This window comes from Chelonia mydas, chromosome 6, assembly GCF_015237465.2.
Source record: "Chelonia mydas isolate rCheMyd1 chromosome 6, rCheMyd1.pri.v2, whole genome shotgun sequence".
NCBI classification, from domain to species: Eukaryota; Metazoa; Chordata; order Testudines; family Cheloniidae; genus Chelonia; species Chelonia mydas.
Window position 1 is genome coordinate 18,235,257 of NC_051246.2, and position 24,192 is coordinate 18,259,448.

At 53.9% G+C, this 24,192-nt stretch overlaps 3 protein-coding genes across 10 annotated transcripts; 2 read left to right on the plus strand and 1 right to left on the minus strand.

The window, feature by feature from the left end:
* Positions 1 to 438: 438 nt before the first annotated feature.
* LOC102939028 (zona pellucida sperm-binding protein 1) lies at positions 439 to 4,567 on the plus strand. The gene is given in 9 exon segments (XM_043549609.1): positions 439 to 585; positions 672 to 769; positions 1,400 to 1,521; positions 1,617 to 1,751; positions 1,754 to 1,805; positions 1,894 to 2,035; positions 3,028 to 3,112; positions 3,661 to 3,783; positions 4,401 to 4,567. Coding segments are annotated over 9 exon segments (1,056 nt in total). The 5' UTR covers positions 439 to 453.
* A 2,381-nt stretch (positions 4,568 to 6,948) lies between these two features.
* PRPF19 (pre-mRNA processing factor 19) lies at positions 6,949 to 15,163 on the minus strand. 3 transcript variants are annotated; one of them, XM_043549596.1, is made up of 16 exons: positions 14,987 to 15,163; positions 13,535 to 13,701; positions 12,508 to 12,584; positions 12,148 to 12,289; positions 11,825 to 11,898; positions 11,668 to 11,730; positions 11,414 to 11,455; positions 11,064 to 11,138; positions 10,449 to 10,524; positions 10,045 to 10,154; positions 9,689 to 9,844; positions 9,501 to 9,570; positions 8,920 to 9,005; positions 7,980 to 8,150; positions 7,454 to 7,559; positions 6,949 to 7,275 (listed from the first exon to the last, which is right to left on the minus strand). In XM_043549596.1, exons 4-16 carry the CDS (start codon positions 12,278 to 12,280, stop codon positions 7,178 to 7,180), a joined length of 1,260 nt encoding a protein of 419 aa, XP_043405531.1. In that variant the 5' UTR covers positions 12,281 to 12,289; positions 12,508 to 12,584; positions 13,535 to 13,701; positions 14,987 to 15,163; the 3' UTR covers positions 6,949 to 7,177. The 3 variants fall into 3 exon arrangements, with proteins under 3 accessions (XP_043405531.1, XP_037755329.1, XP_037755328.1); XM_037899401.2 differs by having other exon boundaries at positions 13,535 to 13,684; positions 14,987 to 15,126; XM_037899400.2 differs by lacking the exon at positions 14,987 to 15,163 and adding an exon at positions 13,905 to 14,635 and having other exon boundaries at positions 13,535 to 13,684.
* Positions 15,164 to 15,365: 202 nt separating this feature from the next.
* TMEM109 (transmembrane protein 109) lies at positions 15,366 to 23,446 on the plus strand. 6 transcript variants are annotated; one of them, XM_037899402.2, is made up of 5 exons: positions 15,376 to 15,509; positions 16,087 to 16,299; positions 16,714 to 16,982; positions 20,112 to 20,214; positions 21,285 to 23,446. In XM_037899402.2, the coding sequence occupies exons 2-5, from the start codon at positions 16,272 to 16,274 to the stop codon at positions 21,671 to 21,673; spliced, it is 789 nt and encodes a 262-aa protein (XP_037755330.1). In that variant the 5' UTR covers positions 15,376 to 15,509; positions 16,087 to 16,271; the 3' UTR covers positions 21,674 to 23,446. The 6 variants fall into 6 exon arrangements, with proteins under 6 accessions (XP_037755334.1, XP_037755330.1, XP_037755331.1 ...); XM_037899406.2 differs by lacking the exon at positions 16,087 to 16,299 and having other exon boundaries at positions 15,366 to 15,509; XM_037899403.2 differs by having other exon boundaries at positions 15,468 to 16,299.
* Positions 23,447 to 24,192: the final 746 nt, after the last annotated feature.

Here is a 24,192-nt window from a genome sequence, read left to right on the forward strand (position 1 = left end):
GCTCTTCAGATCTGTCTTGAGTAAAGCAAGACTAACACCACCAAATGTGTGTGGCAGAAGAGAGCAGCCAGGGAGCACAGCCTGGCATCCACAGAGTTGAGGCTGAGAAATAGCCAGTGTGTATATAGATCCTACACAACACACATTCTGCTGCTACCTTACTAGCAGAGGAACCCCATTTTCTAGCTCCATGCATTGTGCGTTAGTATGGCCTGGAACCTGTTTCGAGAGCTCTGCTGATTCTTGACAGATACAAGCTGCTGCCCTACAAGGAATATAAAATACTGATGCTTAACAACAATCACTATATAAACCAGGGTGGGATCCAGGACTCCTGCCCCATCGTGTTCCAAATCTATTTCTCTAAGGCCTCTGTACTTAACCTGCTCCCTTGTGTTAGTCACTGTTCAGTGCCTTGTGGATGGTCACTTCGTTCTGGTGGTCTCCAGGGACATGTCTGATCACCCCATCATCCTAGACAGTGTCCGGCTAGCCTATGCCCAGACGAGGTGTGATCCCATCAGGATGACAGAGGCTTTTGTGATCTTCCACTTCCCCCTCATGCAGTGTGGCACCACAGTCCCGGTGAAGACACTCTCTGTGGAAGCCAGGGTGAGTGCTCTGCTCAGGGTCTTCGGGGACTAACCCACCTTATGTCTGAACTCTGCCAGGTGATTGGGGACAAACTGATCTATGAGAACGAGCTGATCTCAGGCATTGACATTCAGACTGGGCCAGATGGCTCCATCATCTGGGACAGCATCTTCGTGTAAGTTGGCCTGCTCCCTGCTTGAAGGGATGGTGTTGGAGAAATAACTCCAACCTTCCCATACCCCAAGGGGAAGGGAATAGGCTGCCTCACTGACTAGTGAGATACTGTGATCCCACCATTCCCCACTTCAACAGCCTCTCCTGTCCAGAAGGTTTCCCAAGCATCTTGCAGTCGAAGCCATCTTCTGAAGTGAGCTAACCCTTTTCTGAGGTGCAGTGCACCACCTACCTAACAGCATATAGAAACAACTGCTGTAATGGGCTCATCTAGGGAGGCAGACCAGAAGGACCCTCTGTTCATGGCACTCGGTATGCCAGGAATGAGATTTGACTACAGGTGAGCAGGTGCTTCTAGCCTGTCTGAGAAGGCCCCCATGTGGCCGTGCTCGGACACTCCTGCTGAGCCCCTGAGTTGTAAGGAAGAACATACGAGTTGCTGGAAGGGTTGATGCGCTGGCATCCTTGGATGTCTCCCATCCAAGTACTGATAGGGCCTGACCCTGCTTGTCTCAAGCACTAATAAGGTCACTGCCAGAAGCAGTATTAGCTCAATCTGAATTCATTGAGCACGCCCCCCCCCCCCCCCAACCTCCACCCCGGTCTCCTCCCTCTGCTCTCTCCTTTGCAGCCTCCATGCTCTCTGCATCTACAATGCCAGTGACTTCCTGCCAGTCCAGGTCGTCTTGCCCCCCACACCTGCTCCAGTCACCCAGGCAGGACCCCTCCGGCTTGAGCTGCACATCACCACAGGTAGGCAGCCCCTTTGACTCCAGCACAGAGATCCCATCCCCCTGAAGGGCCACAGGCATCTCAGCTCTGCTCTCCTCCTGCTCTCTCCCCCACAGACCTGAGCTACAGATCCTATCTCACAGAGGGAGACTACCCTGTGGTGAAGGTGCTCAGGGACCCTGTCTACATGGAGGTTCGCATCCTGCAGAGAACAGACCTGTCCCTGGTTCTGGTTCTGCACCAGTGCTGGGCCACCCAAGCGCTAACCCCCTGCAGCAGCCGCAGTGGCCCATCCTGGTGGACGGGTGAGTGAGGTGCAGGCATCCTAGTGGCTATTAGTGGAGAAATGAATAGTACTTGGTCAAAACTGAACAGTGTCCCTTTTGCTCTCAGGTGTCCATTCTTGGGAGACAACTACAGAACCCAGCTTGTGCCCGTGGGCTCTGAGCTGCACTTCCCAACTCACCACCAGCGCTTTGTCCTCTCCACCTTTGCCTTTGTGGACTCAGCCTCCCAGATAGCACTTGATGGAGAGGTAAGGACGGCCTGAATCTACTCAGGGGTGGAAAGGGTCCTTTCTTGGTCAGGCAGGGACCTGTGCCCTCTGCGCTCCTCTCACAAAGAGCAATGTCCCCACCTTTTGTGAAGCTTGCTTCTAGATGAGGCCATAGCCAAGTGGGAGGGTGTGGCTTTAAAAAAACCTCTTCTCTCCCTCCTCCCCCCTCCCCCACCCCAAGCTGGAGGAATTGGTTCCCTTGATCTCACTGGCCTATAGGGTGACCAGACAGCAAGTGTGAAAAATCAGGACGGGGGGGGGGGGGGGGGGGGGTAATGTAAGCCCATATAAGAAAAAGACCCCAAAATCAGGACTGTCCCTATAAAATTGGGACATCTGGTCACCCTACTGGCCTATGATGCTCCTAAATTAACACCTTGCTTGAGTCTGGCACTTACAGCCATTACTCCCAAAATGATAGCTGCTTTAGAGACATAGTCCCCTGAATTACATGTGATCCAGGTTGTATAAGAACAGTGACCAGCTGGGAGTCTCTGCATCTCCGCTATTTAATGTCCTAACTCCAGCTGGCTAGTGGATAATGCTCCCCAGGATTTCTCTTGCGTTGGAGAGAATATTCACTTACCAACATCAGGTGTCAACAGCCTCCATGGCATTGCTACACCTCAAGACACACTTCATGTACACAGTGAAGGTACCAAACCAAAGTTCTCATGGGGCTTAGTCCAACAGAACTTCCTTGTTGTGTAATGCACTGGGGCTGGTACTGCCCCCTGCTGTTCAGGTAAGCATCTTTCCAATGACCAGAGTCCAGCAAAGAAGAAAGCCCTACTGCAGCTAAATGGGTCCTCCATTTAGGCCATGTGATAGCAGCTAGTTGTTCTGGAGCTGAAGGGACCAAATTCCCTCCCTTGGTGCTGTCTAAGTGCAGGGAAGCTGGTCACAATAGAATTGCTACCTGCTGGGTCAGAGCTACTCATTAACTCCATTTCCATTTGTGTGGATTTCAGGTGTGCCTCTTCTGTAGTACCTCTGCCTGCTGTCCCCCCCAGCTGGAGCTCTGCAGGACCATGTGCCCATCAGGGGCTGCTATAGGTAAGTCTCCATAGCTTCCAGTGTGTACCAGTGGCAAGGTCTACCATCCATGTGGGTTTGAGAGCACCCAGACCCACTGCTTCAAACAAATATATGAGGATATCCTGGGGCATAACAGCTAGAGCTCTAATTGTCCGATTATATAGTCACTGCAATGTGAACTCAGCCAGATCTCCTACATGTGACCTGCCAAACTAGCTAGGTGTATTGTGGATTTGGAGGCAAGTACCCGGGCTAGATGGTACTATGGTCTACTCTGTAACTACACCCTTCCTATGTAGGAACTGTAATGGGCCACTGGGATCCCCAGAGCAGATTTCTAATGTGGGCTGCTACTGCTAAAATTGCCTCTTCCCACCTGATCCAAACCCCTCAATGACCAACTCAGGAGGACCTCTTTGGGCATACTGAGCAGAAGCCACTTATCTGGGCAGGTGGGTCTACAGTGGCCTCTGCCTCATCAAATACTGCACTCTCCACCTAACCTTGGACAGCATTAGGGAGTTGTCTCCAGAGAGCTCTCCAACTCTCCCCTTTCCATCTTCCAGGAGGCTGCCGGTTTCTGTATATTGGAAATGGGACAGGAGAGCCCCAGGACCTAGTGAGTTCTCGCGGACCTGTGATCTTCCAGGAGAGTCCTGGGCCACGCAGAGAGCAAGTCTATGAGAACACAGGTGAGTTGTCCTGCCATTATGGTTAACTGGTGTCTTGCATAGTAGCCTGAGACCTGCAAGTCAATGCTGCCTCTAATGTGGGTACTACTCCATGTGTGCTAAATGTTCCTGGGGCCACACATGGATGAGCAAGAAGTGATCATCTTAATATCTAAGCTTATGTTGATTGCTATAGTATGATTCCCAGGAGTAGAAGAACACTACCTCCCTGCTGTGGTGAGGGACAACCAACCCATCATTCAAAGCAAGGCAGACCTCAGTGGGGCGTGAATAACCCCTTGATGGTGACTTGCAAGCCAGGGAGACTGTGCCTACAATGCACTGGGCTGGTATCAGCACTGACCTCTGCTGGATGGAATTTATCCCCATGAACTTTCTTTATTGACTGACTGGAGCCTGCAAAGAATCAGTCTCCCCTGCTAGGAAGAGATGGGTGATGACTTAATGCAGATGCTTGCCTGGTACACTGAGTTGATCAGGTGTAACCTCAAATGGATGTGGTGAAGGCCAACCCACTGTTAATGGGTAGCAAAAGCATCACACGGGCAGGGGTGCTAGTCTCAGTGTGCAAATGCAGGTCACACACCCAATATTGCCTTAACACCCTCTTCCTCCGGACCCTGTCTCCAGACCGGACCTGACTCCTGTGCTTCTGGCTGTACTGTCTCTGGTGGCTGTGGCCTCCCTCATTGTTGTGACCCTGCTCTGCAGGAGAAAGAGCTGGATGACAAGATCCCAAAGGCTCTCTAGTGGCTCACTGTCAAACAAGGGTGGAAAATAAAAACTGCTGAACTGCACTAGTGGCTTGTGGTGCACTTTGTGTCTGGAGGGAGGCTGGAGCCAGCAGCTGCTTTGTGGACTCTGCCTCCCAGGTGGCACTTGATGGACTGGTAAGGGAGCGGCTGGAAATCTAACTAAAGGAGTCATTCCTACCATGCTCCAGGCTGGAATTGACTTCCTGAGCAGCCCTGGCTCTAGGCACTATCTACTCTGCTGGAACTTGTTTGTGGGGTGGTGATGGGATGGAACCCCTTCCTCCTCTATCAGGGGGAGACCCCTGGTTTCCCTGCAGGAGGGGAAGGTAAACTAGCTACCTGAGTCAATGAGACATTTCTTCCCCCACACCCCTGCTGCATGCTCTAGTGCGGCACCTGGCTGTTGGATGCCCAGCAAATAGCTAACCTGAGGCATAGGTGGTAACCTGAGTAAGGGTCTCCTTGTGCCCTCTCAGTGCAGCATGGCTCTTCTTCTGTCACCACTGAGGCTGGTTCCTCTGAACAGAAACATTGTGGGTAACTCTCAAACCTCTCTGGCCTCTAGTGGAGTAGATCTGGTGTCCACTAGCATACTTGTTCCATCCTACAGTGGCTGGAGGTCCATGGGAAGGATCTCCTAAACACTGATCACCACAGTAATGGTAACTCCTCAAGCTCAGTGCTAGGGGCCTGTCTAACCTAGGACCATTATCCGCAGAGTAAACTCTCCTTATCTCCTTCCCCAACCATGCTACACATGAGGCTTCCCCTAGGAAGTAGGACCTCACAGCACCTGGCTCAGTGCATTAGGCAGCCCTGGCCAGATCTAACTAGCTCCTACCTTGTGGCTTTCAGGTGTACATTTCCTGTAGTGCATCTGCCTGTTACCCCTCTCAGCTGGAGGCCTGCAGGACCAGCTGGAGGCCTGCTACAAGCAAATCTGATCTATTTTATCTGTAGAGCAGGCAGGATGTGAGGCACTGTTTTACCAGCACCAGATCACTCTCTCTAAGGACCTAAATACCAGAAGCGAGCACATTCTAGATACCAACTGAAGATCTAACACAAGCACAGCTTGACTTCTCCTCAGCAGAAGACTTGCAGTTCAGCCATTTCAGTATAACCTTCAAAATACAGTGCACCTGGTTACATGCATTGTGAGCAACCAATCAGGAAATGCTCACAACAGACCCTCCTTGGAGAGGGGGAAGGAAGTGTCAAGAAGCCAGTGGAGGGGCTGGGCCTGCTGCCCTTCCTGCACTGGAGAAGGCTGAAGGCAGCAACAGGATAAGCTGGCTCACTCAGAGCCAGACAGGGCTCAAGGCTGGGCATGAGGTATGATGAGACACAAGAGCTGTCCTGGAGAGTCTGAGCATGGAGAGGCCAGCACTATACTTGGTGTGTTGCAGATACAATTTGGACTGTGCTGGGGGAATTCTGGCTTCCTGGGGTGGTTTCTTGTAATAAATTAACCCTGCAAGGGTTATGCACATTTGGAAAGTCTTTAAGGACTATTTCTGGGGAAATCTGAAGGGGAAACTGAGGCAGGCATACTAGTCCTGGCCTCCAAGCAGGGCCACCCTTTGACAAATCCCTTTCAAACGCCACTAAAATGACCCATTTCATCTTTAGTGATTCAAACTGCAACAAAACTAAATTCTGTGGATCTGTGAATTGCTGTGGGAGGCCTGATCTGGTGGTTAGACCAAGGATTAGGGCTTCAGGCCTGCAGCCTGGTATTCCCTGCCCTGCTATGTGACCTCTGCCACGTTCACTGCCCTTGCTGTAACATGGGATTGTGATACGTTCCATACCTATTTTGCAGAGGACTGGGGAGGATTCATATTCTTAAAGGGTTTGGAGATCACTAGCTGAGGGGCACAGGAGAAATAGCAAGAGCCTGTTTGTTCAAGTAACTACAGCAAGTCCAGTGCTATCCCACAAACTCAAAGGAGGTGGATAATTTTACAACTCATCCAGGTACCAGGACTTTACTCATCAGCTGAGAACTGCAAGGAGATGGAGCCAGGGCATACTGACCTTATGCAGGCCCCAACCTCTCTTCCTGTCATCACTACACAAACAGCACTGGGAGCACTTAAGAAGGGATTCAGATGATGTGGATAGTACCTCTTACCCTTAGATCCCCTTGCCCAAGGCCTAGGGGCTCTTTTCCCTCCTTGCTCTACCCCACAGCTCATCTGGGAAAAGGTACATACAACTCCTACAGCCTGAGAGGGTTCAACATTCTTTATTTTTTTTTAATGAAAGTAGCTGCTTACAAAAAAAAAAAAAAAAAAAAAAAGCACATTTCCCCATCCCCCCCTTCTCTCCCATTCCTATACCACCCGCTTCCTTCCCCCACCCAGCCTCTCATTCACAGCTGTCTGTCAGTGGATGGGTTTGGTTCCATTTTGTTTGTTACAATCACAGAACAGAATTAAGCTGGAAAGACAAACACAAAACTGGAAAAACAAAGCCTTTGAGCACAGGGAAGGGGGCGCGCTAGGTTGGCCTGCCCCTGATACCTCAAAGTAAAGCAATGATAACCCCACCCACCCATGTTACCTCCCTCCAATAACCCCAACACTACAGTGAAGGACACAGCCCATCCCCCCAGATCCTAGGAAAAGAGGCTACAGACTGTAGAACTTCAGGCTCCTGTCCATGCCTGTGGAAGCGATGAATTTAGCATGGTGGCCAAAGGCCACACCCGTAGTCAGGCCACTGTGCTCTGTGGGGAGAGACACCACATGGTTAATTTGGAACTCATCCTACTAGACCTTGCCCTCCACCCCAAGGCCACCTCACACATGGGAATGGGATCTCAGGAACACAGGGAGAGGAGCAGCTCGCTCATCCACTCGATGAGCCCAGCACAGGCACATGACTCTCCCAGCTGAGCACCTCACCTGTGAAGTGGAGGATTTCCGTCCACTGCTTGCAGATGTAGATCTGGACGTCCGTGCCACCCAGGGCCAAATAGGTACCACTCTGGTCAAATATGAGGGACTTCACCTACAGAGAAGAGAGAGACCTGAGCCCCAGGCACAACTCTGAGACAGACCTGGAGCGGGGGTGGGGTGTGGAGAGCTGTTCCAGGCTGCCAGGTACTCCCCCACACACACACATACTGGGCAACCCCCTCCCCCACACACTCACCTACTGCTACCATACACCTGGCTCCCAGAGGGACACCTCTCCCCATATACCCACCCTGGGTACCTGGGGAGAGGGAGAACCCCCAACACACACACACACGCACAGACCCCATACTAGGCACTGGCTCCCTGATGCAGGGAGAAGCCCAGTCAAACTAGGATGCACAAGGACGTGGAGGAAAAGCCCCCAGGTCACACCGCTTAGCTGGCTCATCATATCAGGGAGAGGGTGGGAGAGCAGGGACGGGGCTCGACAGAGCAGGAGGGTCGCACGCACCTCAAAGTTATTGTCCAGCTGCAGCGTCTTGAAGTTCTTGAGCTTGCGCAGATCCCAGAGTTTGACGGAGGAGTCATCAGCGGCCGTGGCCAGGTAGTAGCCATTCTCTGAGAACGCGATGCTGGTGATGGGACCGGAGTGCCCTGGGAAGTTCGCCACGTTGGTGCGTTCCTGAGACAGACAGACAGTTAGTCGCCTGTCGCTGAAAGGCAGGCGCTGAGTCGAGCCTGGGCCAGCTGGGAAAAGATGGGGGCAGCAGGTAGGCTGGATCTTCTCTTCCCACAAAGAGAGCTTGGTCCAGGGGACAGGAGCCTTCTCCGCACCCCTTTCTGCTGTGATAGATTCTCATCCCCCACAACCAGACTCCGGCTACAGAGCGACTCTTCCCTGGGGAAAACACCCAGCTAGGACATCTGTGCACACTATCCAACAGGAGTCAGAGTGGAAGACATGTGTGATAGCCAAGCTCCACCCACCACCCAAGCTCTGCCTACTCATGGCCAGCTCTCCATAGTAAGACCATCTCTCTCTTTTCCTGCATGCTTCAAACAGCACTGAACACAGTCACTGTTAATGTACAGCATCGTTACATTGCAGAGCTAACATCACTGAGCTGAATGGAGCACTTTGCCCCCACTGGTTCAGGCTGTCTGCAAACTCAGGAAGCCACTGCTGCCTCACTCACACACCAGTCACGTGGAGAATGGTTGTGACAACAAGGTAAGAGCTAGAAACATCTTTCTTTAAATGAAAGCAGAGATCCTAGTATGCCAGGGAGGAGGCCCTAGCTGGCCTGATGGCCCCATGCTCTAGAAAGTATACAGAGACCAGGCCTTAGTGTGAATGCACTCCTAGCCATGAGGCTGGAGGTGCCAAAATGCCAGCATCCTCCAGCACCAGGCTCCGCAGCCATTGGGCACACCCAGTCAGCCAGCCCTACCTTCAAGTCCCAGATCTTGATTTGAGAGTCCATAGTCCCCGTCCCAAAAATGAGCCCATCAGGGTGGAACTGAGCACAGGTGAGAGCTGCAGAGACAGAGAGAGACAGAAAGATTCAGGGACACTGCCAGAGGGGACGTCTCACTTGGATAACAAAAGGAGACAGCAGAAAGCAAGGCCCTCTCCCAGCCTTCCCCATGACAGGGTTCTGAAGGACTCGCGTGACACATAATACAGCCCTTCCTGCAGCCTCTTCCCCAGCAAGAGTATGGAAAAATTATCTAGGAGAAAATATTTTTTTAACATATAAAATAGTTTCTTTAAAAGGTCCTGCTAAAAATGTTACAGAAAGCAACTTTATCTGATTTTGATGTTGGACTCCACTTAAACTGTACACTAGATTAACATGCAAGAAGTGAGAACATGTAATCCAAGGTTAATAGTGACCATGTTCTACAGTCTATTTCTGAAACAGATGTTCTTAACAAGCTCCTCATCTTATGCTCTAGAAAATCACCCAGCTAAAATAAAATGGAGCACAATGATCCTGCGAGCCAGGGGTCCTCAATACCCAATCCTTACCGCAGCCAGAGGTCTCATCTGTGACCTTGGTGAGCACACGGCCTGTCTGGATATCAGAGAAAGCCCAGTACTGAAAGAGAGGAACAAGGCGTGAGTGCATCCCACAGTTGCCAGCCCTCGGCTGCCTCCTGCCCACACCTGCTGATCGACATGGGGGGAAGGAGGGGTCGGGGCGACCTGAGTCTCACCTGGTCATCAGAGGAGCTCAGGAGATAGTCGCCAGTGGCATGCAAACTCAGCCCCGTCACGGCGCTTTCATGGGCCCGGACAACCTGCACGCAAGTGGCGCTTGGGACCGACCAGATCCGGATAGTGGCATCGGGAGAAGCAGAGAACACCAGCTCCTAGATGTGTGGGGAGAGAACATGCCTGGGGGTTAGAGCACCAGCATTGGGAGGGGCGAGAAGGGGTTAATACCAAGGCACATTGTAGGAGGGGACCAGACTGCGATATGGGCCTGGAGACCCCCAAGAGGTGGCCCCACAATCCCTCCCCTGGCATGGCATGGCCATAACGGAGATGGGGAGTTGGCCCTGGCCCTTACCTGGGATGGATGGAACACTACGCTGGTGACCTTCTTGGCGTGCCCTTTGAGAGTCGCCAGGATCTGCTCCGAGCTCTTGTCAAAGACAATGACGTTTTTATCCGCCCCGCCTGGAACACAAACAGAGGGGGTGGGGCCCAGAGCTGTGCAGATCTGTCTCCCCTCAACATCCACCGCCTTGGAACTGAACGAGACCCACAATCCCCGGCAGCTGTGAGTAGAGAGGTCCTTACTGCCCTCTACCTCATCCCCACCAGCCCGCAGCCGGAAGAGGGGTGTCCCCAGGAAACAGGGAGACTTTTAACCCATATCCCCGCCCTCTGGCGAACATCAGCAGTAGGTCCCAGAGGCCACAATCCCCGGCAGCCCAGTGGGAGAAGCTGGTGCCGAGACGGTTGCCTTACCTGTAAGGATCTTGTTGGTGTCGGAAGGACAAAGGTCCAGAGCAAGGATCCCTGGGATGCTGGCGCTGTGCAAGCCCTGTACAAAGAGAAGGGGATCAGACAGAACCACTGCCAAGCAGGAAGAGCCCCTCAAGACAGGGAGGGACCCTAACAAAGAGCTCTGGAAACAGACTCCATAACCAGGGCTCTTTGTTCCCACCCAGATCTGTTCCGCACCCTGCTATATTCCCCCTGCAGTGCTTGCGAGCCAGCACCTGTTCGGCTCCGATCATTAGCAGCAGCGTTAATGGCCAACAATGATGGGAGAAGCAAGCAGGAGACAGCTCAGGGTCCAGGTGCCAAGAGATGCACCAGCGCTAACGGCCCACCTACTGAGAGGAGACTCCAGAGCCTCAGTGGACCAAGAGGGAGAAGCAGCGACCATCCCCTAGCAGCACAGCGCCCCCTGCTGCAATGTCAGGGTGGTGACAAAGTGTGCCCAGGTTCTGAAGGGGGGGGCAGCACAGCCCAGTGTAGTTGCATAAGGGACTGTGCCATCCAGGGAAGGCATTCGCTGCCAGCAGCAAGGTTTGAGACCCCAAGTTAACCTTCAACCCTCTGCATCAGCAAACTCACCACATGTGAGGCCACCTGTCGATACTTGCTGAGCTCCTCTGGCTTCACCAACTCCTCTGGAACCGTCTTGCCTCTCTGCAGAAGGAAGAGCACCCAAAGAGAAATGACTATGCTTCTGGGAGAGCACCCAGCCCCCTGCCTTTCCCCCACCCAGCTTCCCCCACCCAGGGAGCGGAGAGATCCTCCTCCTCACAGGACAGATTCCCTCCATAGAGACCTCCAAAACCGCTGAGCTCACCTCCCTGCTTCTTTACCCCTGCTCCAATGGAGAGTCCCCTCCCAACTCAGGCCCCCCCAGATCCTGCCCCCCATCACAGGGAAGGAAGGGGATTCAGGGAGCAGGCTCTCACCTTCTTACGCTCCGTGGTCAGCACCGTGGCTTTGTCTTGAAGCTGGAAAACAGGAAAGTGAACTCAGGAAATGTGACGCTAATAGCCGAAAGGCTAGCACAGGAGGGCAACTATCTGACTGCCTGTGCCATGCAAGCACCAGGGCACAACAGATGGGTCAGGGAGACGGAAAAGGAGTGACCTCATGGGAAGCAGGAATGAGAGTCACTCCTGCAGCAGAGCAAAGGGTGAATCTGGGACGGATGACTCCTTACCTTCTGGATGATCTCGGGGGTCATGCCTGCCAGCTCTCCCAGATCCATCGGCTCGCCAGCACCCTGGATCAGGGAAAGAAGAGGCCCGTGAGTCCAGTAGGAGAAGATAGAGCACAGTCAGGAGACACACAGAGAGAGCTGTGCAGGGAGGACTCACCGTGATGTTGGGCTGGGAAGACGGCATGGCCTGGGGGACTATGAGGCCAGCCTGGGGTTTCAGAGTCGCCAACGCTGCGGAGACACAAACAGCAGCTTGATGGGTTAAAATGGGAGCCAACTGCAGGCTCACCAGAGTGCCACAGAGGTTTTGTTACAGCTACCTTTTCCCATCAGTACCGACCCCTGCCTGCTCCAGAGGCGCAAGCTGCTCCTCCCCCTCCTGCTCCCAGGGCATTAGAGTCAGAATCCCTCCCTGGACTGACTGTCCCCATGGTGCTGCAGCCTTTTCCTCAGTCAGACCCCCTGCCCCCACCGATTCACCTTCTCTGGCAGCAGTGACCTCTTTGGTGAGACGGGCGATGACGCGGCAGGCAGCGTCATGCTGGTACAGTGCGTGCGACAGCTCCTGGCGGGTGGTCTGCAGCTGCTGGCGGAGTGTGAAGCTGTGCAGCATGACAGCGTCCTATGGAAGGACCCGCAATGTGAGGGAAACAGCCAGGGTTCAATGCTCTGCCCACCTGGGTAAGTAGAGTGAATGGCTCCACCCAACCTCAGCAACAAAAGAGGGCGGGTCCCTCCACCCAATCGGAGCACAACCCTGTTCTTTCCGTTGCCCCAGCATCCATCCCATCAGCTGCCCACTTCAATGGCCCCCAAAACTGTCCCCATGACAGCTCTTACCCACTCATCCTGAAGGGCTTTCAGAATGGCCGGGATGCTGGTGGCCGAGGGTGGCTTGGGCCGGATCGGGTGGGCAACTGTGAATGAGACACATAGGGGTGTTAGCCTCAGCAGCGAGGATTAATCCCTTTCCCTGTCTCCTGCATCCATACTTCTCCATCCCCACCGCCCACCCTCAAACACACCCGCTCACTCACCCCTTTATTCAGATCCATTTGCACCCTCACTTCATTCTCTACTTTATGCCTACATCAGTTGTTGGTGGAAGAATCCCATTGCAAAATGAGGCTGTTAACATATCTCTGCAGTCATCATACTGGCTCACAGCAGCTAAGCTGGTGTCTCAACTACTACCACACCAGATCAGGCTAGTAGCCCAGCTAGCCCAATAGTCTGCCTAGGATGGTGGCCAGTATCAGGTACAGCAGAGACCCCCCCAAACCCCAGTGATGCAATTCTTGTGATACTGTGAACTGTCAATGGGAGGGAGAGGAACAGAAATCCCCAAGCAGCTGACTCCATTTAACCAGTCCTCTCAGAGGCTGCTGGGAGTGGGAGGACTCTGGCCTATACAAGCCAAACCCAGCTCATTCCAACAGGGGAGAGGAAGAAGAGGCAGCCTTCAAAAAGGCTGAAGGCATGTCAAGAGAAAAAACATCTCCAGAAAGGAGCCAGAGGAGAGCCAGACTCCTTGGGGAAAAGGTACAGAGTTCGGTGAGAGTGGGCCTGCCTCCCCAGGAAACTTTGGATTTGCCTGGCAAGTAAAAGGACTATGGGGAAATCCTAAAGATTTTGGGTGTCAGTGATGATAAAATGAATACTGATTCACCCCTTTTATAAGGGTTCCTACATTCTCTTGGTGTCCTTCCTTCCCCAACCCTTTCTGTGATGGTCAGGCCCACCTGGCAATTGCTTGGTGAGCTGTGGGAGCTCAGGCAATCAGGGTAGCGATGGTCTGCCCTGCTCCTTGGAGCTGGTGAGAATCTACCAGGTCACACCTCTAGCTCTGCTCCCCTCTGCTTGATACCTTTGATGTCAATCAGTTGCTCTTCAGACAGCGGCTGGTTGTTCACTGGGTCAGTCCCATTTTCCGCGATGTATTTTTCAATCAGTCTTCGCTCATAGACGTGGTTTGAGACCGGAGACACGCAGGGGTGCTCTGGCACTTCATTTGAGACTGCAAAGAGACAGAGACTGCAGGGGTGACAAGTGGACAAACAGAGCCTAAATCCCCACCCATACCCCATACTTACCAGAGGACAGAGAAGCCCCAAGACACAGATCAATCTTTCCTACAGCCTCTACATGTGCAGCATTGTCACCAGGTTTTCTATGTACGCAACTGACACCACGGCCTAGTTTATTTTTAGCGACTTACACTTCTTCTGTGCTCAGTCCTTCTCCCCAAGGTCTGCATTCCAATAATGCTGTTAGTTCCTTTGTGCTACACATTTCCCTTTCAACCAGCAGCTCAGTCTTCCTCAGGGGCAGATCAGGCAGTTAATGATGAATCTAACATAACTACAAACACCATGGCTATTCTTCTGTGCTGTTACATGTAATCCATAGCGTAGGCTGCAAAACCTTGGCTTGCTTTTATACATCACAAGCTTTCAGATGTGTACAGACCAATGCTACATGCAACATTTGTACAGGTATAAAATGTGACAAATACTCAGAGGTTTAATTGTTATGGTGCACATGCATAAGGAGAAGGAGCTACCATGGAAAGCTTTCTGAGCTCATTTCCGCATGAACTGGTAGGAGCTTGGCACCATTGAAAACTGCACATGCAGATTTCGACCCAAACATCTAACATGTTTTTACTGATATTTTAGCTCCACTGATTCTCCCCACCTTTATTTATTTCGCAGCACAGTGGCCAAGGGGTTACGGTGCTCTACCACAATACTGAAGGTTGTGAGTTCGAGTCCCACTCGATCTCACTCTGGAAGGCCACCTTCAATTCACCCAAGCTGCAAAATTAGTACCTGATCCCTTGGACAGGCAAAGGCGGGTGATGCCGGCCCCATCACTATGTTGGCTATGAAATTCCCTTGCCCTAACACCTTGAGGTAGGGGGGCGGGAATCTGTTTGTCTGTCCTTGACCCTTCCCAACCCAGACACGGCTCCTTTCTCAAGAACCACACGGCGCCGGCGGGGGAGCGACTGGCCCCAGCGCGCCAGGCAGAAGCGGCCATGCAGAGGGATGGGTGCAGGCGCAGACTCGGGGCCCTGCGGGGGGGACGGGGTGGGGTCACTGGCTTTGCAGAGGAGCCGAGTTCGAGGCCCCCCCGAGCGGGCGGCACGTTGGGGGGGGGGACAGTTTTTAGAGTCTCCTCGTGGGGCTCCTTGAGCTGGGGAGACACCAGGGCCGGCGGGTGGGGGGGGAGTGTCAGCTCCACGGGGCGCGCGGCTCGGCCCGTAACTGGCGCCGACTCGGGAAGCCCCCCCGCAAGCCCCCAGCCCGTCACTCACTCGAGCAGATGAGGGACATAGCGGCGTCTCCCCGACGGGTCCCGGTCCTGCTTCCGGGTCACGGGCTCCGCTTCCGGGGCAGGGTGTCCCCTCTCCGTGCCCCAACCGAGGGCGGCCCCGTTCCGCGTCCACTCGCTCACGCGGGGCCCCAGCGCGCGCGGGAGACCTGGAGTCCCGCCCTCACCGGAAACGGAACTTTACTCTTCCCGGCATGCCCCGGGCCGGCTCGCCGCATAGATCGGGACCTTCCGGCTACCGCTCGGGCGTTTCCGGAGGGGGGAACGAGCCTGGCTGGAACTGCCGCTCCCGGCATGCACCTCTTCCAGGAGACCGCGATTCCCAGAATGCACTGGGCGGACGCCTCCCGGCCCGCCCCCCAGCCCCTATGACTACAGTTCCCAGCGGGCCCGGGCCCGGTGCCGGATTTGACTTTCACGCCCAGCAGCAGCCCCAGCCGGGCAGCCTCCGCTCGGGCCCGCCCTGCCAGGAGCCGGACAGGCCCAGGCTGCCCCGCCCTCCGAGGGTGAGACGCGCGGCTGGGCCAGGGGCGTTTCCTGGGAGTCACGGGCCTGGCGCTGACGTGCGAAGCCTGCAGCCCCCACGACGGTCGTTGCTCCCGCCGGGGCGACGCGCCCCCCGTGTCACGCTGTGCTGGCTCCGCCATCGCCCGGAGGGCAGCCAGCCCTGGGGCAGCGCCGCGGCACCTGCTCCGGGCTGGCAGCTGACCTAATAGGGGACAGGAGCGGGGAGCTCACAATGACACAGGGGAGCTTGGGCCACCGGCACGCCGTGATTGGAGCCAGCGAGCGGTGCCTGCGCTGCCCTCGCTGATTCCCTCTTGTGTGCCACGCTGCGGCTTTGCAACATGCTGCTACGTGGGGCCTTGGCGTCAGGTCAGGAGTGGTCCTGGACCTGGCTTAGATGATTCTTCCCAAAGAAGAGGAGGACTTGTGGCATCTTAGAGACTAACCAATTTATTTGAGCATGAGCTTTCGTGAGCTACACGATGAAGTGAGCTGTAGCTCACGAAAGCTTATGCTCAAATAAATTGGTTAGTCTCTAAGGTGCCACAAGTCCTCCTTTTCTTTTTGCGGATACAGACTAACACGGCTGCTACTCTGAAACCTTCCCAAAGATGGCACCTCTGGCTGCTGAGTCATTGCTGGTCCCAGTGCAGAGAGAGCGCCTCCTTTTGAGTCAGCCCGCCTGCAACACCCAGCTGTTCTTTCAATCTCTCCCATCGAAGTACTGAGCTACTGTGAACTTGCTCAGCAGGGGCTGTGTGATGCAATCACTGCCTAAGATGGGTGCAGGTTTGACCTTTGACCTCATTCCCATGTGCTGTGAATGCTTGGGGTCCAGAGGGTGGGACTTGGGTGTCAAATGACTCCCTCTGACTGGCTTGGTGCCCTGTCAGTCTGCATCATCACAGCTCACAGGCTGAAACATGAGTCACCTTTTCCTTTTCCATGGGGCTATGCAGCTCACAGGGAAATGAGTAGGGGGGGGGCTGGGGAGAGGTCACAAAGCCTATAAGTGAGGACTGGTAAGTGGCTGATTCTCAACTAAAAGGAGAGATTGCAATTGCCCTGTGGTTGCTAGGATGTTATTTGCCTACTCGGCATTCCTGACATTGCAGTTCTGGCCTGGGGCCAGCAAAATTACATGGATCCTATAACTTCATTATGATCTGTGCCTTTAGCCCTCTCTCTCGTTTTTCTCGGCAGAGATTCCTGGGGCTGAGAGGAGAGCTGGAGAGATGACTGGGTGGGATCCTACGGTCTGGTGCTGCCGCCAAGCCTTGCTCCAACCTGCTGTGGCTATCCTGATGTCAGTCGCTTTCCTTCATGTAGCCGCGGCGAGCACTCAGCACTATCACAGGGAAGCTTGGAGAGAGGCGGCTGTCCAGGCTGACTTCCTGTCCCAGCTGGCTCAGGGCATGAGGGAGACCCTGGAGGAGTGGATTGGCCGGGACACACTTCAGCTAGTGACAGAGGTAAGGCAGGTTTCAGAGTAGCACCCCTGTTAGTCTGTATTCACAAAAAGAAAAGGAGTACTTGTGGCACCTTAGAGACTAACCAATTTATTTGAGCATAAGCTTTCGTGAGCTACAGCTCACTTCATCGGATGCATTCAGTGGAAAATACAGAGGAATCCTAGCTGAGTCAGGAAAAGGGGTTGGGGCTCCATGTATTTGTGCGGTGTGCTTGACTGCTCTCTAGGATCAAGGTTCACCTCCTCTGTCAGTTCCATTGAAATAACTTTATAAGCATTGCCAGAGCTGTAAAAAGAGGCCTATGGAGGGAGGCAGCATAGTCTAGTGGATTGAGCAGCCACTGGGACTCAGCAGATCAGGGTTCCATTCCCAGCTGGGCAAGGTGACCTTGGGTTTGCCTCAATTTCCCCATCTATAAAATGAAGCAAAAGCTACTGTAAGGTATTTTGAGATCTAGTGATGACAAGTGATAGATATGAGCTAGGTGGTGGTAGTATTATTTTATTATCTACATTAGGCAAAATAACTGGTACAAGGGGGCATGGATCAGTGCTCACGTCACACTCCCCCGTCAGAACCCGGCCTGAGCTGGGGAAGCTAATGATCCAACCAGCGAACCAAATTTGGTGGTAAATCCTATTCATGTGCCACCTGAAGCACATTGCGATAGGCTAGGAAGTCTGGTACAATACATTTCCAGTGCAGCCTCTATTGGCCAAAACCCAGCTTACCCCTTTCCAGAAGCTTGGTATGTCCCCCCAGGGATTTCAGAGCAGGGAAGTTTAGATCAACTCAGCCATTTGCTCTGGCAGAAGGCAGGGTGTGCCAAAGTCTTGGGACTCTCAATCGGTTCTATTCCTAGCTCCTCTGGTGGCAACCCCCTGCAATCTCTTACCTGATCTGTCAAGTGACAGTTGCCTCCCAAGGTAGGGGGTGTTAGGCCTTGGTTTATTAAGGATCGTTAAGTGCACAGAAATGGTTATCGCAGAAGGATGGTCCATGGTTAGGGCAGTAGCCTGAGACTGGGGGACCTGGGTTGAATTTCCTCCTCTTCCCCAGCTTTCCTGGTCAAGTCCGTTAGCCTCTCTGTGTCTCAGCTTCCCATCTGTAAAAGGGGGACAACAGCCCTTTCCTGTCTGTGCTGTGAGGATAAATACATTAAAGATTGTGAGGTGCTCAGATAAAGGGGCTGTAAAGGGGGCTGTAAAAGTGTGTTAGAGAGAAGGAGCCCCTGTGTTTTTCGTCCGGGGTGGTGGAGCGAGCTGGCTGGTTCAGCAGCACTTCAGAGCATTAAGGCTTATTAAGTGAGTGAGATTCCAGCACCCAGGCTGACTTGTGTGTTGGGGAAACTGGCTGTGTCTCTGTCACCGGGGAAACCAGCCAGCCGGCTTTGAAAATAGCAGCATTGGCACCCGATTAGCTGAAGGTTTGGGATACGTTCCCTAAATACTTGTGCCTCTTGTATGCATTCGCTTGGATGCAAGAGCTGAGTGGAGTCTGTTTGCTCTGGGCTGGATTGCAGCCAGGATGGATAAAAATTTGTGGGTATTTTTCTTTTGTTTTTAAATTGGATTTTTTAAAATTATTTAAATCAGTTTCTTTTAAAAAATAAACCTGTCTAAAATGAAATCCTGAATGTAATCAAAATATGTCAAGGCCTGCATTTATTGTAATCTCTTAGAACATTTAAATAAAAAAATCCCTGAGCCTCTATCAAAAACTGTGAGTTAAAGGCTGCTTTACTAGATAAAGAATAAGGGGTAAAACATCTCACTTTTGAGGTCATGCTTTCTACATATGGCACAACAGGTCATGTCCTGTATTAAGAGGGGACATGGGGGCTGGACTACTGCACGCACGAGACTGATCTAGTCATCATGGGCATTGGGATCTGGCCTCTGACTCTAGGAGCCGCTACCATGTGTCTTATCACTAGGGAGCAAAAAGATGTACCAAATCTAGTGTCAAGGCTCTATTTAGCTGTAGATCAGCATGTTCTAAGATTAGATCAACCAATGAGAACACTTTTCTTTAGAAAATAACTGAAGTACAGATGGAACCATTAATTAAAATTGAGGCTTTCCACTTGGTGATTTAAATCACTGATGTAAATCGCCTTGATTTAAATCAATCCACCCTGATTGCAGCCCAGCTGAGCTTGGCACCAGGCCTCAGGGGTTGTGGGAAAACGGACTCCACACCACCTTTGTGGTTTTCCTATGATGAGGCTGTCTCAGCCCCTGGTAAAGTTAGGACAGCTTCAGAGGCTGCCCAAGGCCCCAAGAGGCTACCCTTGCAGTCAGGAATAGCCAGAGCACAATGACACTCAGGCCATGCCACCCCTTCCCCAAAGAAGACCGTAGCACTGTCCACCAACAGCTCCCAATGTAGTTAGAGCTCGCTTTAGGCTCTCCAGAGACTCTCCCTATGCCAGGCGAATTCCCCAGACTCTTCCAGCCCTACATTTCTATGATCTTGAAGGCAAGGGAGTGGTAGATCTGAAAGGCAGCCATGTCTCCAGACAGGCCCAAAGCCAGTGTGGAGAAATAGCCTTTGTTCTCTCCATCTTACAGCTGGGCAGTAGAGCTCTGCAGAGATGCAGTGACTTGCAGGTCACACGGGGGGTCTAACTTGGAGCCAAGAATGAGTCCTAAGCCAGCACTTTAAGCACAGCCCAGCCATCTCTCCTTCCTTTGCAGCTGGGGAGAGGGACCTGCTAGGGCTTTTCTGCTTGCCCTGGCTTCTACACAGGGCAAGCAATGGCAAGGTCTCCCTTTCACCCTGGAGCAGAGGGGGGCACAGCAGGGGCACAGGGCTCCCTGTAGGAGGCAGCTTGGACAAATCTCCCATGCCAGGTGCTGCTCCCCTTACTGGCAGGGAAGGCTGTACTCACCCAGCCAGGCAGCAGCTCCTGTTGGGAATCCCATGTGAATTTACCTGCCCAGCCAGAAAATTGGAGCTTGGCTCAAGTCAGGGACGAGGCTCTGTCCCGGTGCCTTTAGCAGACACGAAGGAGTGGGGTGCTCCCCCATTCTCCCCTTATTTTCCTCCGTGGCCCTGTCTCCTCTCACTCTCTTGGGTACCTCCAAGCCGACTGAGAAAAGCGTTCTCACGCTCTCTTCCCTGCAGAACGTCTCTGCCGGGTTCGGGATTGTGTCCTCCGGCATCTCGGCAGGTCTGATCATCCTGTCCGGAATCGCAGGGCAGATCCTAAGCACCTTCGGAGTGAATGGTAAGTTGTTTGTTATTTACCAGTGTCACCTAGAGACCCCAGCTGAGATCAGGTCCTCATTGTGCCAGGCGCTGCACAGACACACAGGGAGACCCCGTCCCTGCCCCAGCTGATATCAGGGCCCTGTTGTGCCAGGCGCTGCACAGATAGTGAGAGATAGTCCCTGCCTCTGCTGAGGTCAGGGTCCCATTGTGCCAAGCACTGCACAGACACACAGTGAGAGACAGCCCCTGCCCCAAAGAGTTTACAGTGTAAACAGATCAAATAGGCACAGGGTGGGAGGGGAAACTGAGGCACAAAGAGTGTGAGGAAGCTGGCCCAGCAGGCCAGTGATAGAGCTGGGAATAAAACCCAGTTCTCCTGAGTCCCGGTTCAGTGTCTGATCCCCTGTTTGACACTGCCTTTGTGAGCCATTGGGACATATTCCTCACCTGCATGTGATGGAGGAGAGCGTGTGTTTCTCATTCACCTACCTGGCAGGGAGGATCCATTTCATCATTGTCTCTACACGGAGCACGAGGGACCCAGTCCCACCCTCCACAGCAAAGAGGGGTTTGTCCAACCTGCACTTGGTGCCTGTATCACTGTATGGTGCTTCTTCCCTTCCAGCACTTGATGGGTTAAAAATGGTCCTTCCCCTAAGGAAAGAGGGGCCTCCCAGTCTGATGGTGAAGGTTTGTGTCTCTCAAGGGGATCTCTCCTTCCAGTGCAGGAGGGTTACTTCACACATGCAGCCCCTAGTACCCCACCTCAGGATGCCTGAGCCTGTGTGGAGAGATCAGGAGACAACATGGTTTCTCCTTCCAGGACAGGAGGGGTTACTCCTGCAACCATCACCTCCTTCCCCATCATGCTCTTCTCTCCAGGAGCAGCCTGTCCCAGCCCTACAGGGGTGGGGATCCTCCTTCCAGCACAGGGATTAACCCCCCCAGCCCCCCCAGCCTGTCCCAGCCCCACTAGGGTGGGGATCCTCCTGCCTGCACATGGGGGTTATCCCAGCCCCACAAAAGGTCAGCACAGCATCACGTCTCAAATGTGTCTAACCACTTTCCTCCTCCTTCCCCTTCCAGGTGATCACGTGGTCCAGCCCCTTAAGCTGGGCCCTGCCCAGGTACAGACCCTGCTGCTGTGGGGCCTGGCTGCTGTGGTGGGCTATTGGCTGCTCTCGCAGCTGCTGGGCCTGTTGCTGTCCATCCTGGGACGTGTCCTGTGGGGGCTGAAGGTGGTGGTCTTCCTGGGCTGCTTCCTGCTGATCGTCTCGGCGGCGCCCAACCCCTCGGTGCAGGCCTTGCTGCTGCTGTGCCTGCTCACCCTGTATGCCCTGCTGGGGAGGCTGAGTGGGGCGCGCCACTCCGGGAGCCAACTGGAGGCCAAGGTGCGCAACCTGGAGTGGCAGGTGGAGGAGCTGCGGCGCCGGCAGAGGCGGGTATCCCCCAGGAACCTGGAGCAGGACGAGTGAGGGGCAGGAGGTGGCCCCTCCCAGCACACTACGGACTCTCACTCCACAATTCACAGCTACCCTGGTCCTCTGCACGTGCTCATGGGGGCATCTCCACCCTCGGGTACTCACAGCCCCTCCCCTCTGTGCACACTCACAGGCCCCACCTGCCCTATGGTCCTCCTGAGGTGCCTCCCCATTGTACAAACTGACAGACACTACCCACGTCAGGGACTCGCAGGCCCCACCCCCATGCATTAATTTACCCACACCTCTATTCCCCAGGGCACTTGCATTCTGTCCCCTACACCCACCCCAGAGACAAGCAAAGCCAAAAGGGAGCTCTCTGGAGTGGAGGAATGAACCAGTGGGGGGAGGTGTGATTTTTCCCCAGCCTGCCCTGGTCCCATGGACTGGGGATGGGAGGTGCTCCCTCAGCTGCCTGCCCCCACCCCTGCCAACTCCCATAGATTTGCTGCCATGGAGCTCATTGTGCTGGGGCTTAAAAGGGCTGCTTTGATGTTGGTGAAGTCTGGGACGAAGTGACATTTGGTCTTGGGTGCTAAGATGCTGAATTCCGCCCCTTCTTATTTCCCTGCTGTCTCCCTCTTCTCCCCTTCCCATGCTGCCCTACAGCTGCCGCCGGGGTTCCTGGCCTTTCCCTCCACCCTCTACCTCTGCCTGATCCTTTCCCCACCACCACCCCATCCTCATTTCTCCACCCCCTCACCTAGCCCCAGACCAGTCTCACTAAGAAGGCTGGGTCCTAAGGGCTTGATGCACAGAGGTTATGACCTCTTGCCGCTCCCATTGACTTCAGCTGGAGCTGGGGGTTGCTCAGTGGTTTTAGAAATCAGATGCTGGGTAGATAAACTGGGAGCAGGGGCATTGTATCCCATTGCAGGAGGGGGTAGTGTACCCCTGGGGGATCTCTGATCAGGGAGGGTGTGTACAGGGGAAGGGTTTCCCCAAGTGCCTTAATCCAAGCCAATGGTGCCTTCTTATGTTAAGAGTGGATGGTGTTTGTTGTGGGGCGGGAGGGGAAACTGGGATATGTGGATATGGGAAGATGTTTACAGGTCCTTTTTAAGAACCCTCCAACACCATCCAAGCCAAAGACACACAGCACATGGAAGTGGGCACATGGAAGTTCCTCCTACATTTCTCACAGCTGGGGTGGGAGTTGTCTTTTGGTGCCACCTCAAGCATGGCAGGTGGCCTTCGTGTTAATCTGCCCCAGGATCGTGGTGGAGCGGGCCACGACTGATCAGAAAGGAGGGGTACATAGCAATTCCTGTTCATCCTCCTATGTGCCCCTAGGGAACGTCTACACTTGGAGCAAGGGGTGTGATTCCCAGCTCGTGTAGACACTTGCGCTAGCTCTCATTCCGCTAGCGTGCTGAAAACAGTAGTGTACACAGCCTGGCCAAGTACAAACCCTCCTGAACCCCATGGGTGCAGACTCGGCCCGGCTAGCCCCTTCCACCACTCTCTGCAGCTCCTGCTACCCCAGCTACGCTGCTGTTTTTACTGTGCTAACTCCATGAGAACTAGGGCGAGCATCTCTGAGCTGCAGGAATTCGTAGCCCCATCCTGTCATGACCACAATGAGCTCAGCTGTTGTCTCCCCTGCCCCGCCAGCTAGGGGCTGGAGAGGAGGCCATTGCGGCCGGGGCTTGGACTGGGCATGTGTTGTTGGCTGATAGTTGCCAGTCTGTGTTTTGAAAGTTCTGTCTATTTTAAACAAACAGGCCATTTTGTTACCAGGTTCGAAATAAAATCTATTTAACCACACTCTGTCCAGCCCATGGGCAAGTTTGGGTTTCTTTCTTCTGCCACTCCCAGCAGGTGGCGCTGCAGGGAATGACAGCACCCCAGTCCCAGTCTTTCCCAGCGGGGGGACTAGCGCACAGGAGTACTGGCTGTGGGGTGAACAATGTGCTACTCTGGTCCCAGCCTCTGCCAGCAAGGAGTGGGGCAGGAGCGCTGAGGGGAAGTAGAGCTGTAGAGAGTGGTGCCCTGGCTGCTGGGAGATGGATGGTGTGGGAGGTGCTGCTAGGCAAGGACAGCTGCTGCAAGCCTTGTGGGAGGGAGTCTTTGCCAACACCCTGGCTAAGCCCTTTCCTCTCCTCTCTGTGCCCAGCTGTCAGGATAGGGATTCCCAGAGCTTCTCATATTACAGTCGGGTTTTAGGCAACAAGCTCTGGTGTCTTAGGGAGGGAGGATTAAAGTCCATGAAGCTGTCTGTGCTCATCCCTCACCACCTGGAGCCCCCAGAAACCCCAGGGATGAACAGGGGTGTGTAGCGGGACAGGGGAGAGGAGTTGTGCTGCCATCCCTCACTGCGCTCGGTAGGAGAAGGGCCGGTTCCCCTGCTGGGTTACAGTCCCCCAGTGGCTGGGAGTTCAGGACATTCCAGGGGGGAGTGGGGATACCATCCAGCAGGGTAGGAGCAAGAAGGGTCTGGAGCCCAAGAGCTCTCCCCCTCTTTGGATGTGAATGGAGCGCTGGGATAGCCCAGCAGCTGGGTGGGGTCCCAT

Coding starts and splice junctions, on each gene's coding strand:
- PRPF19 (XM_037899400.2), bottom strand. CDS start 13,959: ATGTGTAGCACAAAGGAACTAACAGCATTATTGGAATGCAGACCTTGG. Junction 11,899..12,147: donor GGTCACTGCTGCCAGAGAAG/GTGAATCGGTGG, acceptor GTGTCTCCGCAG/CGTTGGCGACTCTGAAACCC. Junction 9,571..9,688: donor TGAGCTCCTCTGATGACCAG/GTGAGACTCAGG, acceptor CCTCTCTTTCAG/TACTGGGCTTTCTCTGATAT.
- TMEM109 (XM_037899402.2), top strand. CDS start 16,272: ATGCAATCACTGCCTAAGATGGGTGCAG. Junction 16,300..16,713: donor ACTGCCTAAGATGGGTGCAG/GTTTGACCTTTG, acceptor TTTTCTCGGCAG/AGATTCCTGGGGCTGAGAGG. Junction 16,983..20,111: donor CACTTCAGCTAGTGACAGAG/GTAAGGCAGGTT, acceptor TCTTCCCTGCAG/AACGTCTCTGCCGGGTTCGG.